The sequence below is a fragment of the Salmo salar genome, chromosome 11 (genome assembly GCF_965601325.2).
Source record: "Salmo salar chromosome 11, fSalSal1, whole genome shotgun sequence".
Taxonomy (NCBI): Eukaryota; Metazoa; Chordata; class Actinopteri; order Salmoniformes; family Salmonidae; genus Salmo; species Salmo salar.
Window position 1 is genome coordinate 7098204 of NC_138301.1, and position 20341 is coordinate 7118544.

At 41.8% G+C, this 20341-nt stretch overlaps 1 protein-coding gene across 1 annotated transcript in view; it reads right to left on the bottom strand.

Annotated features, from left to right (window-relative positions):
- LOC106561903 (sodium- and chloride-dependent glycine transporter 2) overlaps window positions 1-20341 on the bottom strand; it is a 68587-nt gene that overhangs the window by 26117 nt on the left and 22129 nt on the right. The window contains exons 10-11 of the mRNA XM_014126234.3: window positions 4280-4404; window positions 965-1077 (exon numbers count right to left, since the gene is read on the bottom strand). Of these exons, the coding sequence (XP_013981709.1) occupies window positions 965-1077; window positions 4280-4404 (238 nt within the window). The remainder of the gene's footprint in view (window positions 1-964; window positions 1078-4279; window positions 4405-20341) is intronic.

Consider the following 20341-nt stretch of genomic DNA (forward strand, 5'->3'; position numbering starts at 1 on the left):
CCATTGTAGAGGTGGGGCAGTCCCCCACCTAGCTCTGTTGCCCCTCCACCCAAAAAAGTTTGTCTTCTATTGGTTTCAATTGACCATGTTGGTGCCACAGCGGCCTGGATGTTGCTTTGTGGACCTTTGTGGCCCATGTGGAAATCAAACTTGGGAGAAGACTGACAAACACAACTACACACACAAGGTGCTATAAAGTCCGCGATGCGGAGAACGCAGACGGAATCATGGAATCCAGACATTAAAACGGAATTCAACAATAAATAGAAAAATCTTCAACTTAGGAGGAAATCAACTAAATGTATTGAACTTATTTGAAAATAAATTAATTTGCCCAAGATTATCATAAGCCATGAACAAAATGCATCAGTGATTCGTATTTTCCTTCAACTTTCTGAAGAGGCAACGCTGGAATGCCCCTGTCTGTGTGTGCGCGTTTATCTAACACTTTGTGTAGCCGTTAGCGATGATGTTAATAATGATAATCGTCTTCTGGGTAGATGGAAAGGCTTTCCCAAAAACCTTCTCAATTAAATGTTAACTACAAAGGAGCCTATGCCTACCTGGCAGAATGATATCATGATTATTTGTATCAATCCAGTGGCGATTTGTTTAGCAAACTCTGCAATCACGTGTGCTACAGAAACACTGCTAACCAAACAAGCCTCTTGCTTTGCACACTTGTATCTACACCCAAAAATGAAAATTTCTTAGATTTATTCCAGACCTCAAAAGTGGTCGCCTGATGTGGTTTAAGCATTCTTTTGGATCAAAAAATGCAAATGTTGTTGTTTTTCTATGAAAAAATATAGGAAAAAATGAGGAAAAAACTGAAACCTTCAAAAACAAAACAGAGAAAACTAAATTTTGGGGGAAAAAAATTAACAGAATTAGGCAACAAAATACAACAGATTTGAAAGGGCCCTACACACACAAAAACACACACACAGTGAGGGTTGGTTACCATGGTATCCAAGCCGAGGGTCAGCAGCATGAGGAAGAATATGATGGCCCAGAACGGAGAGAGTGGAAGTCTGGTCAGAGCCTCAGGGTACACCACAAATGCTATGCCTGGACCTGAGAGTGTTAAATCAGATTGATAATCAGAGGCAAAAATGACAATGAATACTGAACAAAAGCAACTATCTGCTCTGACTTGGGTTGTGTGCGTATCGAAGAGTACTATTAATTGGCCAAGCCAATCTCTATCTCTGTAGATATCTTTCTATCTGTCTATCTGTCTATGGTCATACACTATCTGATCCTACCAGACAAGGGTTCTAATTGTATTTGTAACATTCGCCAAATACAACAGGTTTAGACCTTACAGTGAAATGCTTACTTACAGGCCCTTAACCAACAATGCAGTTTTAAGAAAAATAAGTGTTAGGTAAAAAATAGATAGATAAAAAATAATTAACAATTAATTAAAGAGCAGCAGTAAAATAACAGTAGCAAGGATATATACAGGGGGTACCGGTAGAGAGTCAATGTGCGGGAGCACAGGTTTGTCGAGGTAATTAAGGTAATACGTACATGAAGGTAGAGTTAAAGTGACTACACATAGATAATTAACAGAGAGTAGCAGCAGCATAAAAGAGGGGGACAATGCAAATAGTCTGGGTAGCCATTTGATTACCTGTTCAGGAGTCTTATGGCTTGGGGTAGAAGCTGTTAAGAAGCCTTTTGGACCTAGACAAGGTGCTCCGGTATCGCTTGCCACTAGGGTGGTTGGAGTCTTTGACCATTTTTAGGCCCTTCCTCTGACTCCGCCTGGTATAGAGGTCCTGGATGGCAGGATGCTTGGCCCCAGTGATGTACTGGGCCATACGCACTACCCTCTGTAGCGTCTTGCGGCAGGAGGCCGAGCAGTTGCAATACCAGGCAGTGATGCAACCAGTCAGGATGCTCTCGATGGTGCAGCTGTAGAACTTTTGAGGATCTGAGGACCCATGCCAAATTTTTTCAGTCTCCCAAGGGGTAATACGCTTTGCCCTCTTCACGACTATCTTGGTGTGTTTGGACCATGATAATTTGTTGGTGATGTGGACACCAAAGAACTTGAAGCTCTCAACCTGCTCCACTACAGCCCCGTTTCCTGTAGTCCACAATCATCTCCTTTGTCTTGATCACATTGAGGGAGAGGTTGCTATCCTGTCACCACATGGCCATGTATCTGACCTCCTCCCTATAGGCTGTCTCATCGTTGTCGGTGATCAGGGCTATCACTGTTGTGTCGTCGGCAAACTTAATAATGGTGTTGGAGTTGTGCCTGGACATGCAGTCATGAGTGATCAGGGAGTACAGGAGGGGACTGAGCATGCACCCCTGAGGGGCCCTTGTGTTGAGGATCAGCATGGCAGATGTGTTGTTACCTACCCTTACCACCTGAGGGCGGCCCGTCAGGAAGTCCAGCATCCAGTTGCAGAGGGAGGTGTTTGGCCCCAGGGTTCTTAGGTTAGGGATGAGCTTTGAGGGCACTATGGTGTTGAATGATGAGCTGTAGTTAATGAATAGCATTCTCAGGTAGGTGTTCCTTTTGTCCAGGTGGGAAAGGGCTGTGTGGAGTGCAATAGAGATTGCATCATCTGTGAATCTGTTGAGGCGGTAAGCAAATTGGAGTGGGTCTAGGGTTTCTGGAATAATGGTGTTGATGTGAGCCAAGACCAGCCTTTCAAAGCACTCCATGGCTACAGACGTCAGTGCTATGGGTCAGTAGTCATTTAGGCAGGTTACCTTAGTGTTATTGGGCACAGGACTATAGTGGTCTGCTTGAAACATGTCGTTATTACAGACTCAGTTAGGGACAGGTTGAAAATGTCAGTGAAGACACTTACCAGTTGGTCAGCGCATGCTCGGAGTACACGTCCTGGTAATCCGTCTGGCCCTGCGGCCTTGTGAATGTTGACATTTTTAAAGGTCTTACTCACATTGGCTACGTAGAGCGTGTTCACACAGTCGTCCTGAACAGCTGATGCTCTCATGCATGCTTCAGCGTTGCTTGCCTCAAAGCAAGCATAGAAGTAATTTAGCTTGTCTGGCTCGTGTCACCGGGCAGCTCACGCCTGGTCTTCCCTTTGTAGTCTGTAATAGTTATCAAGCCCCGCCGGTGTAGTACGATTCAATCCTAATGCTGTATTGATGCTTTGCCTGTTTGATGGTTTGTCAGAGGGCAGAGTGGGATTTCTTATAAGCGTCCGGGTTAGAGTCCCGCTCTTTGAAAGTGGCAGCTCTACTCTTTAGCTCAGTGCGGATGTTGCCTGTAATACATGGCTTCTGGTTGGGGTATGTACGTACGGTCACTGTGGGGAAGACGTCATCGATGCGCTTATTGACAAAGCCAGTGACTGATGTGGTGTACTCCTCAATGCCATCGGAAGAATCCCGGAACATATTCCAGTCTGTGCTAGCAAAACAGTCCTGTAGCTTACCATCTGCGTCATCTGGGGCTGGAGCTAGGAGAGAGTGGTGGATGTGGCAGCTCATTGAGTGCGGTCTTAGTACCAGCATCGGTTTGTGGTGGTAAATAGACAGCTACGAAAAATATAGATGAAAACTCTCTTGGTAAATAGTGTGTTCTACAGCTTATCATGAGATACTCTACCTCAGGCGAGAAAAACCTTGAGACTTCCTTAATATTAGATTTTGTGCACCAGCTGTTGTTTACAAACATACACAGACTGCTACCCCTTGTCTTAGCGGAGGCGGCTGTTCTATCTTGCCGACCAGCTGTATGTTGTCTATGTCGTCGTTCATCCACGACTCGGTGAAACATAAGATATTACAGTTTTAATGTCCCGTTGGTTGGATATTCATGATCATAGCTCGTCTATTTTTCTCATCCAATAATTGTACATTGGCTAATAGGACTGATGGTAGAGGCAGATTACCCACTCGCTGTCGGATCCTTACAAGGCACCCCGACCTACGGCCCCGATATCTCTGTCTCTTTCTCATGCAAATCATGGGATTTGGGCCTTGTCAGGTATCTGAAGTAAATCCTTTGCGTCCAACCCGTTAAAGAAAAAAATCTTCATCCAGTACGAGGTGAGTAATCGCTGTCCAGATATCTAGAAGCTCTTTTTGGTCATAAGAGACGGTGGCAGAAACATTATGTACAAAATAAGTTACAAATAACACGAAAAAAAACACACACAATAACATAATTGGTTATGAGACCATAAAACGGCAGCCATCTCCTCTGGTGCCAAATGATTTCAAATACTTTATCTGTATTGGGATTTTTCAAGGATTTTACCTATTTAAATGTGTAATTTACCTTCATCTGCCACCTTCTCAATGGGCACCTTCAGTTCATGGGCCATGAATCCAATGACGGAGAAGATGACGAACCCAGCGAATATACTGGTGGCACTGTTAACTATGCACACTATGATGGTGTCCCTAAACAAGAGGAGAGGGACGAGAAAGGGATGTAAATGTTACAGGGCTGTAACACATACAGTATTGGAGAACTTGGAATGTTTTTGGAGTGTTATCACACACAAGTGAGTGACTAGGTGTTGGTAATTGTTATTATGTGTAAAAATGTCAAAACATTTGAAAAACAGAACCTAAGGATGTTCCAAGTGTTTTACAGGAGTTGATACCTGGTTTTGTTAAAATAATGTCTTCTTTTACATATCTATCGACCATCGTCATGTGTGATATTGAATAAATTAATGAACAAATAAATGAACTATCTTCTGTGCAGTCTTATCCAAATGCACACCATTTGTGGAGAGGTTCAACAGTTCCCTCTAGTGAGAATACTATGGCCTCATACCAAGGGAGAGAGTATACTGTGCCAGTCTCTGCTTGTAGCAGTTTTACTTCTTGTTTCTATGTGGTGGTATTATCACGGTACTCAGTATCACAACACTTAAATTATCATGGCAAAAACAAAACATGAAGCAGACAGATTTTCATGATGACAATCGTATGTTGGAAATAAACAAACACGTAGCAAAGTGCATGCCCCGCCCACCTCAGGATTCCCCCTTTTCCTGCCATTATTTCAACTGTTTTTGTGAGGTGTAAATTCACTTGTCACAGAATTGTTGCTGGGTAGATTTATTTCAAAAGAAAATCAATGTACATTTCAACACTTGCTTGTACAATCGCTGATTTTACAATCGTGCAAACGTCTGTTCTGACCGCTGAAACTAGTTTCAAGTAAAGTGTCATATGTAAGGGATAGACATGGTATACTAGGATTAAGGTTAGAATGTGTGCGTGTGCGTGTGCGTGTGTGTGTGTGTGTGTGTGTTTGTGTTTATCTGTGTGGATGTGTGCTAAGGTGCAGGTGGTCGGTCCAGTTCAAGTGTTCAAGAGTCTTGTTCAACAGGCTTGTAAATAGAAAGGGTCTCTGAGCTTGTTGGTATCAGACCTCATGCTCCGATACCATCTCCCCGACAGTAAGGGAGTCAACAGTTCATGGCTGGGGTGTGTGGGATCCTTGATGATGCTCAAATAAAATTGCATTTGTCACATGCTTCGTAAAAAACAGGTGTAGACTAACAGGGTCCTTTTCCAACCATGCAGAATTAAAGATAAAGACATAAATACAGAGTGAATAAGGAATAACAATAACGAGTAAAAACAACATGTACAACGCCTTCAGTAAGTATTCACACCCCTTGACTTATTCCACATTTTGTTGTGTTGCAGTCTGAATTTAAAATAGATTAAATAGAGATTTTGTTGGCACTGGCCTACACAAAATACCCCATAATGTCAAAGTGGAATTATGTTCCACTCTTTATGCAATAAAAGTGGTTAACACATCTCTTTACCCCACCACACATACAATTATCTGTTAGGTCCCTCAGTCAAGCAGTGAATTTCAAACACAGATTCAACCACAAAGACCAGGGAGGTTTTCCAATGCATCGCAAAGAAAGGCACCTATTGGTAGATTGTTAAAAAAAAAAAGTGCAGATATGAACATCCCTTTGAGCATGGTGAAGTTCTTAATTACACTATCAATACACCCAGTCACTACAAAGATTCAGATGTCCTTCCTAACTCAGTTGCTGGAGAGGAAGAAACCCGATCAGGTTTTGGTGACTTTAAAACAGTTACAGAGTTTAATGGCTGTGATAGGAGAAAACTGAGGATGGATCAGCAACATTGGGCTCGGACTCCCGAGTGACGCAGCGGTCTAAGGCACTGCATCTCAGTGCTAGAGGTGTCACTACAGACACCCTGGTTCGAATCCAGGTAATATCACAACCGGCCATGATATGGAGTCCCATAGGGTAGCGCACAATTGGCTCAGCGTCGTCCGGGTTTGGCCGGTGTAGGCCATCATTGTAAATAAGAATTTGTTCATAACTGACTTGCCTAGTTAAATAAATACAAATATTTTAAAAATTGTAGTTACTATTGACAAAGTGAAAAGGAAGAAGCCTGTACAGAATTAAACCATTCCAAAACATGCATCTTATTTGCAACAAGGCACTAAAGTAATACTGCAAAAAAAAATTGTAAAACAATTGACTTTTTTGTCCTGAATACAAAGTGTTATGTTTGGGGCAAATCCAATCCAATACAACACATTACTGAGTACCACTCTCCATATTTTCAAACATAGTGGTGGCTGCATCATGTTATGGGTATGCTTGTAATTGTTAAGGACTGGGGAGTTTTTCAGGTTAAAAAAGAAATGGAATGGAGCTTAGCACAGGCAAAATCCTAGGGGAAACCAGATTCAGTCTGCTTTCCACCAGACACTAGGAGATGAATTCACCTTTCATGCATCCTTGTTTGCAATAATCTACACTGGAATAATCTACACCTTGTTTGCAATAATCTACACTTGCTTACCAAGAAGACAGTGAATGTTCCTGAGTGGCCCAGTTACAGTTTTCACTGAAATCTACATGAAAAGCTATGGCAAGACCTGAAAATGGTTGTCTTTTTTGACAGAGCTTGAAGAATTTAGAAAAATATTGGAGTGCAATACAGATTCCGTCATCTGTGGATCTGTTGATGTGGTATGCAAATTGGAGTGGGTCCAAGGTGTCTGGGATGATGGTGCTGATGTGAGCCAAGACCAGGTTTTCAAAGCATTACATGACTGTAGATGTGAGTGCTACAGTCATTTAGGCAGGTTACCTTGGTAGCCTTTTGTGGCTAGATCATCCAGTTCTATTGACTATTGTGTCACCATGGATACTCCAGCTGTTTTCAAAATCTCGTAAAGAGCTTGGACTGTTCGAAGCCTGATGTCTAAACTGGACTTTCTGGATGTCCGGGTGCATGTTCTGGTTATCTCAGAGACCTGGCTGAATGATTCGATAATGGATAAGGATGTTGCCATTGCGGACCACAACATGTTCAGATGTGATAGACTGAAAAAGGGGGCAGAGGTGGCTATTTATGTAAGATCTTTTATGGCATCATGCTTTAAGCATCTCTGTCCTCAAAATGTGAGAGCTGTTGGTTATAAAGTGGCCATAAGCCAAAATATGCATATTTTTATTGCTGCGGTCTATTGCCCCGGCAGAGGCTGTTGGTATTATTTTTGATGATCTATTTTTGATTATCCTTTCTGGTATCTGAACTGGTTGTGTTAGGAGATCTAAATCTTGATTGGCTTACACATGCCTCAGATCAGTTTAAGAATATCTGTCATGAGTTCAACTTGACTCAGCTGATAATGAAACCCACTTGGATTAATATAAAAAACCGAGCAAACCTTATCCTGACTAACCGTCCCCATAAGTATTTGGCTAGTGGCGTTTTTGCAAATGGTATCAGCGACCACTGCCCTATTGCTTGCATTAGAGCAGGTATTCCCAATGCCGTCGGGGTTACGCCAAATAAAAATATATGATTCACCTTTTTTTTTCTTCTTCTTCTTCACGTTTTCAAACAGTCCATTTATATTTTCCAACGGGGCTATACATTTGGGTGAGGGTTTTTTCTCACCTGAGTATGCTTGTTTCACTGCCAAAAATAAAATGAAACCATCTAGTGTTCAGCTAAATAACAACACAATGTCAAATACAGGTAGACTAGTCAAATAATTAACATCCAATCCCATAAACCGTTACTCTCTCGCGGGAATTCCACTAACGGTCCGTATGTAGCCAAAGTAGCTGCTGCTCATGTTGGTATCTGTACAGATGGCGCAAAAGCCAAGACAGGGAGACATAGTGGAGTGGTAACGCGCGTGCAAGCAGTTGCTCCGATGCCACTTGGGTACACTGCAGCATCTACCGAGAGGCTCTTGCTGCCAAGGGAATGCCTGACAGCTTGAAAGACATTTTGGACACTACAGTAAAAATGGTTAACTTTGTTAAAGCAAGGCCCCTGAACTCTCGTGTATTATCTGCACTATGCAATGATATGGGGAGTGACCATGTAACGCTTTTACAACATACAGAAGTGCACTGATTATCAAGGGGCAAAGTATTGACACGTTTTTTTTTAATTGAGAGACGAGCTTAAAGTTCTTTACTGACCATAATTTTCACTTGTCTGACCGCTTGCATGATGACGAGTTTCTCACATGACTGGCCTATCTGGGCTATGTTTTTTTCTTGCCTGAATGATCTGAATCTAGGATTACAGAGACTCTCTGCAACTATATTCAATATGCGGGACAAAATTGAGGCTATGATTAAGAAGTTGGAGCTCTTCTCTGTCTGCATTAACAAGGACAACACACAGGTCTTTCTATCATTGTACACTGTTTTTGTGTGCAAATGAACTCAAGCTTACGGACAATGTCAAATGTGATATAGCAAAGCACCTGAGTGAGTTGGGTACGCAATTACGCAGGTACTTTCCCGAAATGGGTGAAACAAAGAAGTGAATTCATTATCCCTTTCATGCCCTGCCTCCAGTCCACTGACCGATATTGGAACAAGAGAGCCTCGCCGAAATTGCAACAAGTGGTTTTGTGAAAAATGTATTTAATCAGAAGCCACTGCCAGATTTCTGGATTGGGTTGCGCTCAGGGTATCCTGCCTTGGCAAATCGAGCTGTTAAGACACTGTTGCCCTTTGCAACCACTTACCTACGTAAGAGTAGATTCTCGGAAAAGAGTGGATTCTCTGAAAATTATTTAAGACTGAGACTCTCTCCAATACAACCCAACATTGCAGAGTTATGTGCATCCTTTCAAGCACACCCTTCTCATTAACCTGTGGAGAGCTATTGAACAAATAAGGTTTTATATGTAAGATGGTTAAATAAAGAGCAAAATTATTGATTATTATTATATTATTATTTGTGGCCTGGTCCTATAAGAGTTCTTTGTCACTCCCCACGAGCAGAGTTGTGACGACAACTCACACTCATTCTTATGTTCAATAAATGTATCATATAGTGTGTGTGTGACAGGCTTACAATGATTGCAAAAAACAATATTTGAGTGTGCACTGACCCTGGTGCTAGAGGGGGTATGCAGCTGGAGTTTGAATGTTTGAAGGGGTACGGGACTATAAAAAGTTTGGGAACCACTGCATTAGATATACCAAATTGAAAAAGTCTGACCATCATATAATTGTGGAGAGAAATTTAAAACAAATCTCACCCTAGTTGTTTGTTCATGATCTACAGTATATTATTCAGAGATTTTTTCTACTAGTTGCATACCAGATCCTGTTGTGGCACTTACATTTTTGTCATCCATTTTTAGCTCTCTGGCTGATAAACATGCCCCTTTCAAGCGACTCAGTCAAAAAGCAAACTAACCCATGGTACTCTCCTGTACTCTCAGGCCTCTTGATAAGAAATCAAGCCTGGGCCAAGGCTAGACAAACTGGCTCGTTAGCTGATTGGCAGCTACTTAGGCAATTGAGAAATAGGTGCACTGCCTCTGTTAAACAGGCCAGATCAAACTACTTCCTTAGCACTATGATCCCTCTAAATTCTGGAAAACTGTTAATTTACTAATGCAGGGTAATTCCTCTACTTCCCTGCCTAAGCAAGTAGTTTTAGACTCATCATTACTGAGAAAGTTTTGTGATGCTTCTAATCAGCATTTTATCTCAGCTGGTCTCCGATTTTAACCTGTTAGGGCTAAGGGGCAGTATTGACACGGCCGGATAAAAAACGTACCCGATTTAATCTGGTTACTACTCCTGCCCAGTAACTAGAATATGCATATAATTATTGGCTTTGGATAGAAAACACCCTAAAGTTTCTAAAACTGTTTGAATGGTGTCTGTGAGTATAACAGAACTCATATGGCAGGCCAAAACCTGAGAAGATTCCATGCAGGAAGTGGCCTGTCTGACAAATTGTGTTTCATCTTGGCTCTTTTTATTGAAGACTGAGGATCTTTGCAATAACGTGACACTTCCTACGGCTCCCATAGGCTCTCAGAGCCCGGGAAAAAGCTGAACGATATCGAGGCAGGCTCTGGCTGAAACACATTATCGCTTTTGGCAAGTGGCCGATCAGAGTACTATGGGCTTAGGCGCGTGCCCGAGTCGACCGAATGCTTTATTTTCTTTCGTCTGTTTACCTAAACGCAGATTCCCGGTCGGAATTTTATCGCTTTTTTATGAGAAAAATGGCATAAAAATAGATTTTAAACAGCGGTTGACATGCTTCGAAGTACGGTAATGGAATATTTAGAATTTTTTGGTCACGAATTGCGCCATGCTCGTCACCCTTATTTACCCTTTCGGATAGTGTCTTGAACGCACAAACAAAACGCCGCTGTTTGGATATAACTATGGATTATTTTGAACCAAACCAACATTTGTTATTGAAGTAGAAGTCCTGGGAGTGCATTCTGACAAAGACAGCAAAGGTAATAACATTTTTCTTATAGTAAATCTGACTTTGATGAGTGCTAAACTTGCTGGGTGTCTAAATAGCTAGCCCTGTGATGCCGGGCTATCTACTGAGAATATTGCAAAATGTGCTTTCACCGAAAAGCTATTTTAAAATCGGACATATCGAGTGCATAGAGGAGTTCTGTATCTATAATTCTTAAAATAATTGTTATGCTTTTTGTGAACGTTTATCGTGAGTAATTTAGTAAATTCACCGGCAGTGTTCGGTGGGAATGCTAGTCACATGCTAGTCACATGCTAATGTAAAAAGCTGGTTTTTGATATAAATATGATCTTGATTGAACAAAACATGCATGTATTGTATAACATAATGTCCTAGGGTTGTCATCTGATGAAGATCATCAAAGGTTAGTGCTACATTTAGCTGTGGTTTGGGTTTATGTGACATTATATGCTAGCTTGAAAAATGGGTGTCTGATTATTTCTGGCTGGGTACTGTGCTGACATAATCTAATGTTTTGCTTTCGTTGTAAAGCCTTTTTGAAATCGGACAGTGTGGTTAGATTAACGAGAGTCTTATCTTTAAAATGGTGTAAAATAGTCATATGTTTGAAAAATTGAAGTTTTTGCATTTTTGAGGAATTTGAATAACGCGCCACGGGATTACACTGGCTGTTGAGTACCTAGCCCATAGAGGTTAAAGAAATTATGGTCATACTGGTCTTGGCCAGTCAGTTGACTGTTCTTCCCACATACAGCCTCCAGTTGCCTCAATGGATATCAGTAAACCTTAATTGACTTAGGAAATGGTCGTGGACGGAGCAATTCCCGTACCAGGCTGCGATGCAACAGGTCAGGACACACTTGATGGTGCAGCGGTAGTATTTGGAGAGGACTCTGGGTGGCATGTCAAATTTCTTCAGCCGCCTTAGGAAGTAGAGTCTCTGTTGCGCCCTCTTGACAAGAGTGGGGTGTTGGCCCATGTCAAGTCCTTGGTGATGTGGACGCTGAGGAACTTAAAACTGCTGACTCTCTCTACTGCAGTCCCGTTGATGTGGATTGGGGCATGTCCCTCTGCTTCCTGAAGTTAACAATCAACTCCTTTGTTTCGCTGATGTTGAGGGAGAGGTTGTTGTCCTGGCACCACAATGCCGGTTCACTTACCTCCTCCCTATAGGCTGACTTGTCATTGTTGGTTATCAGGCCTACAACAAGTCATCCCATCCTGATGGAATCCCACTGAGAGGCAATGTCACGAATCCCACCGAAGGTGGCTCCCCTGCCTGTTCGGGCGGCGCTCGGTGGTCGTCGTCGCCGGTCTACTAGCCGCCGCTGATCCCTTTTTCCCTTTCTGTTTGTTCGGTCTTATTGGTTGCACCTGTTCCCTGTTTTGTTTCTTGATTTGTGTTTATTTAAGCCTGTTAGGCCCGCCCAGGTTTGTGCGGGATTATTTCTCTGTTTGTTGTTGGATGTGCTGGCTGGCGCCTTATTTCTCTCCAGACTGTTTTGCCCTGTGTTTTTGGGCTGGTCTACTTTGTGACGCGCCCTCTGTTTTTGGCGTGACCGTTTTGTGCTGGAGAAGTAAAGACGTTATACTTACCCTCTGCTCTCTGCGCCTGACTCCAACCACCACTCCTAGGAATCCCTGACAGGCAATATCGACACACAAGTCATTTTCCTGTTACATTGTTCCTATTCTATGAAAGTGGCTTTGTGTGTGTAACACAGATGGAAGTTATTGAGTAGTTGTTAGACAGCAGGAGAATGACTTGTGTGTCCATGTTGCCTCTCAGTGGGATTCCCTCAGTGGTTGGAGGATGGTGGTCTCAGTCTCTCTCTCTCTATCGCCAGTGGAGCTGAGGCCAGCAGGCCGGAAATAGCGCACAGCTGAAGGAGTGATATCCACGTCTTACTCGCTTTGTTCTCAGTCCAGGAAAGTAAAGTCTATTTTAGTTGATTTAGTTCTTTCTCTGATCCTACGGGATATATTGCAAACTCAGTCCGTCGGTCCTGAATGAGCAACAGTGTGTGCCACAGAGGCCTCTCAGGTGATTCTTCTATCTGAGTAGGATAAGGCTTCCTCAATCTGTGTTTTGGTTCCCACGGAGATGGAATCATTCGTCCGACGGGCGTGGCCTCACTTTGCGGAACTTGATATCCTGGTATTTGTAAGTCCTGTACTTTTATAGAAATACTCACAGAAGGCAGGCTCTGATGGCCGGACAGTGTCATGGGGACCGCCCTGTTGATTCTAAGGATTCTAAGAAAGTGGCATTGTAGATGGTGCCGTACCGGATGGCCGCCATTTTGCAAGCTCCGACCCAACTTTGCTATTTTGTGATTATTTAGTCATTTATTTTCAAGAAATGTGCCCGCTGCTACTCTGTTTATCTTATATCCTGTTGCCTAGTCACCTTACCCCTATAGATATCTACCTCCATCACTACAGTATCCCTGCACATTGTAAATATGGTATTGGAACTGACCCTGTATATAGTATGCATACTTACTTTTTGTGTTATGCATTGTCCACATTCGGATGCAAACTGGTAGCCTAGCCCCCTGGTGATTCCTGGTTGATGAAACTCTATAATTTCACGGTTGTGAAAGCATGTGTTGGTGGAGCCTCTCAGCCTTTCCCTCTGAATTGATAAGACCATCTCGTTCTCAAAAGTCTTGTAAATGTATGTACTGTTGTATTTGCTGAGTTGAGAACGGAAGTTAATTTACACTGACCTGAGAAGATTCTCACCTCAATAACTGTGCTGTATCCCATTATACCCTGCCTCTATATTGTATCTGTTAACTACTTCAATTTCCAACTTTCTTAGTCTAGTAAATAAAACATTTAATTAATTATTTGTGGCATTGAGTTCATTTGCAAACGATTTGGGTTCTTGAAGTTCCCAGGCTCGACAACCATTCAGAATGAGAACATAGTAAACTGACTGTTAATTAAGACTATTGTTAATTTTGGATTAATTGTGTAACGCTTAATGATACCTACTGATAGAGTTAATTCAAGGGGTATCTCTATATCAAACCCCTTATTGGTGCCCCTGTAAGATTAATTTGTATAGGATGACCAAATTAATGTAATAAATTAGATCAATTAATCAGGAAATTATTTCATGAACATTTAACTCAAACTAGATACTCTAATGTACTTGTCCTCTTGCTCAGTTGTGCACCGGGACCTCCTTTCTATTCTGGTTAGAGACTGTTAGAGCTGTTATGTGAGGGAGTAGTACACAGAGCGTTGTACGAGATCTTCAGTTTCTTGGCAATTTCTCGCATGGAATAGCCTTTATTTCTCAGAACAAGAATAGACTGACGAGTTTCAGAAGAAAATGTGATGCACCAATATGACATTTTTGGCCGATACCGATATCCGATATTTTCCTTGCCAAAAAGAAAAACCCGATACCAATAACCAATATTTAACTTTTTTGCGGCCTTTTAAGCATTCTAGTACAGTTAAATAGTTAACACACACACATGGACGCAGCGGTCTAAGGCACTGCATCTCAGTGCAATTGGCCCAGCGTCATCCGGGTTTGGCCGTCATTGTAAATAAGAATTTGTTCTTAACTGACTTACCTAGTTAAATGAAGGTTACACACACACACACACACACACACACACACACACACACACACACACACACACACACACACACACACCAAAGGGAAGCACAGCCGAGAGCTGCCCAGTGACACGAGCCTACCGGATCAGCTAAACTACTTCTATGCTCGCTTCGAGGCAAATAACACTAAAACAGGCATGCGAGCACCAGCTGTACAGGAAGACTGTGTGATCCTGCTCTCCGCAGCCGATGTGAGTAAGACCTTTAGACAGGTCAACATTCACAAGGCCGCAGGGCCAGACGGATTACCAGGACGTGTACTGCGAGCATGCGCTGACCAACTAGCAAGTGTCTTCATTGACATTTTCAACCTCTCCCTGTGTATGTAATACCAACATGTTTTAAGCAGACCACCATAGTGCCTGTGCCCAAGAACACGTAACCTGCCTAAATGACTACCGACCCGTAGCATTCTATTAATTGACATCAGCTCAGCGTTCAACACCATAGTGCCCTCAAAGCTCATCAATAAGCTAAGGACCCTAGGACTAAACACCTCCCTCTGCAACTGGATCCTGGACTTCCTGATGGGCCGCCCCTAGGTGGTAAGGGTAGGTAACAACACATCCACCACGCTGATTCTCAACACTGGGGCCCCTCAAGGGTGCGTGCTCAGCCCCCTCCTGTACTCCCTGTTCACTCATGACTGCACGGCCAGGCATGACTCCAACACCATCATTAAATTTGCAGATGACACAACAGTGGTAGGCCTGATGACCGACAACAATGTGACAGCCTATAGGGAGGTCAGAGACCTGGCCGTGTGGTACAAAGATAACAACCTCTCCCTCAACGTGATCAAGACAAAGGAGATGATTGTGGACTACAGGAGAAAGAGGACTGAGCACGCCCCCATTCTCATCGACGGGGCTGCAGTGGAGCAGGTTGAGAGTTTCAAGTTCCTTGGTGTCCACATCACCAACAAACTAACATGGTACAAGCACACCAAGATAGTCGTGAAGAGGGCATGACAAAACCTACTCCCCCTCAGGAGACTGAAAAGATCTGGCATGGCTCCTCAAAAAGTTCTACAGCTGCACCATCGAGAGCATCCTGACTGGTTGCATCCCCGCCTGGTATGGCAACTGCTCTGCCTCTAAACGTAAGGCACTACAGAGTGTAGTGCGAACGGCCCAGTACATCACTGGGGCCAAGCTTCCTGCCATCCAGGACCTCTATACCAGGCGGTGTCAGAGGAAGGCCCTAAAAATTGTCAAAGACTCTAGCCACCCTAGTCATAGACTGTTCTCCCTGGTACCACACGGCAAGTGGTACCTGAGTGCCAAATCTAGCTCCAGGAGGCTTCTTAACAGCTTCTACCCCCAAGTCATAAGACTCCTGATCATCTAGTCAAATGGATACCCAGACTATTCGCATTGCCCCGCCCCCTCCCTCCACACCACTGCCACTCTCTGTAGTCATCTATGCATAGTCACTTTAATTAACTCTACCTTCATGTACATACTACCTCAATAACCAGTGCCTCCACACATTGACTCTGTACCAGCACCCCCATGTATATATTGTTGATTTTTACTGCTGCTCTTTAATTACTTGTTACTTTTATCTCTTATTCTTATCCGTATTTTTTTAAACTGCACTGTCGGTTAGGGGCTCGTAAGTAAGCATTTCACTGTAAGTCTACACCTGTTGTATTCGGTGCATGTGACTAATAAAATTTGATTTGATTTGACAACACACTGACCAAAAAATTATTTTGTTGGCATTTACCTATGTCCCCATTACCAGTAAAACATAATCAAAACCTATTTCTTTCACTTACTTGCTGTGCAGTTTCGTTGTTCATTTTTCAGTCATTTTATTCTCAACTAGGATTTCTATGGAACGCTGTTTGGGTCTTTGCATCTCAAAAAAGATACACGTCAAATAGTGTTAGAAATGCACGTCAAATAGTGTCAAATAACACTATTTGAAGTATCAAATAAGCTTGTTGACCAATCAGGACCTGAATAATAATTTAACACATTTGGGGACCTGATCCCGGTATTGGGATTTATTGTCAAGAGACCATGGCGGGAAATTCAAAACTGCAAGAATCTAATAATTTCAATTTCTCAAACAATCAACTATTTTTCACCATTTGAAAGATAAACATCTCCTAAATCCAACCACATTGTCCGATTTCAAAGAGGCTTTACGGCGAAAACATAAAGTTAGGTTATGTTAGGAGAGTACATTGAAAATAGCTGTGTGTAATGTTTTGTCAATTCAAAGACAGGCGTCACCAAAAGCAGATAACCAGCTAAAATTATGCACTAACCTTTGACAATCTTCCTCAGATGACACTCCTAGGACATTATGTTATACAATACATGCATTTTTTGTTCCATCAAGTTCATATTTATATCCAAAAACAGCATTTTACAGTAGCGGTGAAATTCAGAATTTTTTTCCCCTCAAATGCTTCCGGTGAATCATCGTTACAATTTACAAAATTACTATTCGAAAACATTGGTAAATTATAATATTGTCATTCAAAGAATTATAGTTTAAGATTTCGTAAATGCTACTGCATTGTCAGATTTCAAAATAACTTTACTGGGAAATCACACTTTGCAATAAACAGGGTGCTGTGCTAAGAACAATAGGCTAGGATATACAGGTTAGCACCATCTTGTAACCATCCAATATCAATAATACTATTGTCAATAATCCCTTACCTTTGATTGTCTTCATCCATTGGCACTTCCAGGAATCCCAGGTCCACAACAAATGTGGTTTCTTTCGACAAAGTTCATAATTTATGTCCAAATAACTCCAAGTTGTTCCATGTTGTTAGCGCTTCGGTAGGCTACTCAAAAGTAGGGCGGGGGGGGGGAAGTCCCGACGAAAAGTTTGAAAAAAAATCTATTTACGTTCATTCAAACGTTGTTTAGCATCAATCTTTAGGGCCATTTTTAACGTGAAACATCAGTAATGTTTCAACCCGACCTCTCCTGTGTCTTGAAAAAGGTTTTTGAAAAATGTCTCGCCTCACATGAACTCACATGAATGCGCAGGTGCGTGCAATAATGAAGTGACGACATCCCAGGGACGTCAACTTCTCTTCCTTGTCATCCGGTCTCTGTTCATCATAGACGCTTCAAACAACTTTATAAAGATCGTTGACATCTAGTGGAAGCCGTAGGAAGTGCGAAATGAATCCTTTGTCACTGTGTGATCTATTAGCAATGACTCGAAAATAGTACAGCCACAAAATTCTCATTTCCTGGTTGTATTTTTCTCAGGTTTTTGCCTGCCATATGAGTTTTGTTATACTTACAGACACCATTCAAACAGTTTTAGAAAATTCAGAGTGTTTTCTATCCAAATCTGTTAATAATATGCATATCCTAGCTTCTGAGTTGGTGTAAGAGGCAGTTAAAAATGGGCACATATTGTTTTCAAAATTCTCAATACTGCCCCCTTAATGGTGGTCGGACCCATCTATGTGAAGCTAGCCACAATAAGGATTAGCCACAATAGTGGACTTTGTGGTTAGCCTTCAAAATAAAAGTATGTAATTGACAGTAATGCTAATGCACACAAATAATAGAATTATGCCATAATTGAATAGATCATGATAAACGAGGTTGGAAGGTTGTTATATAAAATCAACAAAAGACAATAATTTGTTAATTTGACAAAAATCTGTTGAAATCACACTGGATGTATTATACTTTAGAATTGCATTGGGGGCATACTTATTTCACTGTACAGTCTTACCTATGGATTGTAGATCAATGACATAGGGTATCAGTCTACTCAGTGACACTCAGAGAATTTTAGCATTGTAGCTCTTATTGCGGGACTCCAAAACAACTGTGAATTGAGCCACATTTATTGTCAACCTATGTGTATTGAACACTATTCCCGAGGATAAACAATACTGCGTGGATGTTCTTGAGTCTGAGGAGGACGTTGGGAAAAAATATATATTGGGTATTGAATAGACTGTTACCCCATTTCATTGATCCCCAATCCTTAGGTAAAGCTGTACAGTGCAATGTGAATGTCAATACACACAATAGGCTGATTAGGGAGGTGATTCCACACAGTTACAGTCCCACGATAAGAGCTACAATGCTAATATTTGCGTAAACTCTTCACAGTTGTGTTCTGTGGGTGTCACCGAGTAGACTGATACCCCATTTCATTGCTTCACATTCCAACCTTGTTTAACATTATCTAGTCTAAATGTGGCATGATTCCACCAATTGTAACCTTCTGCATCACTTTCAGAGGTACTTTTTTATTTTGAAGGCAAACCTCAAGTTCCACTATTGTGCCTAATCATTATTGTGGCTAGCTTCACAACACATAACCTGGTCAGGTCGAGCCTCACTAGCCAGATGAAGCTCGCTGGCTGCTTATAACGTTAGCTTCAGGCAACATGGTTAAGTAGCTGGCTAGCTATTTGTTTTCATGAACTGAAGTTCAATTTCAATAGGCGAACAACAAGTGGCTACCTAGCTAATACTTACTCACAAGGGTTCCTAAATCATTGCTAAGAATAGTGAAAATGACTGCAATTTCTACTCGTCATTGTTTTCAGGCTGGTTGTATTGGTGCTAGTTAGGTACCAAGCTAAAGCTAGCTAGCTAGCTACCCCAGAAGTTGCGGTCGAACAAATAATGCTTTATTACCAACACGGTATTGTAAACACATCGTTTGTGGCCAGTGTTTGCTTGTTTGCAGACTTTTTTGTACAGCTTTGACAGTGCTACTGACAGTAGCGGTGGCGCTTGGCAAATTCAGAAGACACAACATTCTATAATAGAACTGTGTTATTTGACGTGTCAAATTAAAAGCTTAATTAACGCTTCAAATTGTGTTATTGTCAAATAGTGTTATTTGACGTGTATCTTTTTGGACACACAAAGACCCAAACGGCGTTCCATAGTATGTCGTGAAGCTAATAACAGTGACGCTATTACTGTGTAATTCCAGTAGGGCAACATCTGATCAATAGCGCACTTTTTAACGTTAGTGTGTACTAGTGCTCGACCAGTCGCGAATGCCAACATCACCCAAGACAGAGAACGGTTGATTGTCAAGGGCAATGAATTCCATTATCTTGGCGTTAATGGATTTCGCCTTTAAGTTGTCACGCTGAAATTGTCTTACTCTTTCAAATGACTGCTCGATCCACACAGCAGACATTGTGGGCTAGGTTAGGAATGCTGTGTTGCAGGTGTAGCGCAACATTTTACATGGGGTCATTACGTCATGTACCTACTGTGCGTTATATAGGTATGCACGTCAGCTTTGACATCGGTTTTTCACATCGGCGTTAAACTAGACATCGGGCCGATACCAATGTTGGCATTTTTAACTAATATCGTCTGATTCCGATATGTTCACTGATATATCGTGCATCTCTAGAAGAAAGTTATTTGTTTCTGGCCATTTTGAGCCTGTATTCGAAACCACAAATGCTGATGCTCCAGATACTCAACTAGTCTAAAGGCCAGGTTTATTGCTTCTTTAATCAGCACAACAGTTTTCAGCTGTGCTAATATAATTGCAAAAGGGTTTTCTAATGATCAATTAGCCTTTTAAAACGATAAACTTGGATTAGCTAACACAATGTGCCATTGGAACACAGGAGTGATGGTTGCTGATAATGGGCCTCTGTACACCTATGTAGATATTCCATAAAAGATCTGCCATTTCCAGCTACAATAGTCATTTACAACATTAACAATGTCTACACTGTATCTCTGATAAATTTGATGTTATTTTAATGGACAAAAAATGTGCTTTTCTTTCAAAAACAAGGACATTTCTAAGTGACCACAAACTTTTGAAGGAAGTGTAAGTGAAATTATGTACAGTTAAAATTTGTCCATAGGAACAATGACCAAAGAAAGAGGTATTTTCAATGTCTGTAAAATGTATTTTCAACTTTCACTTAGACCTGAAAGACGTCGTT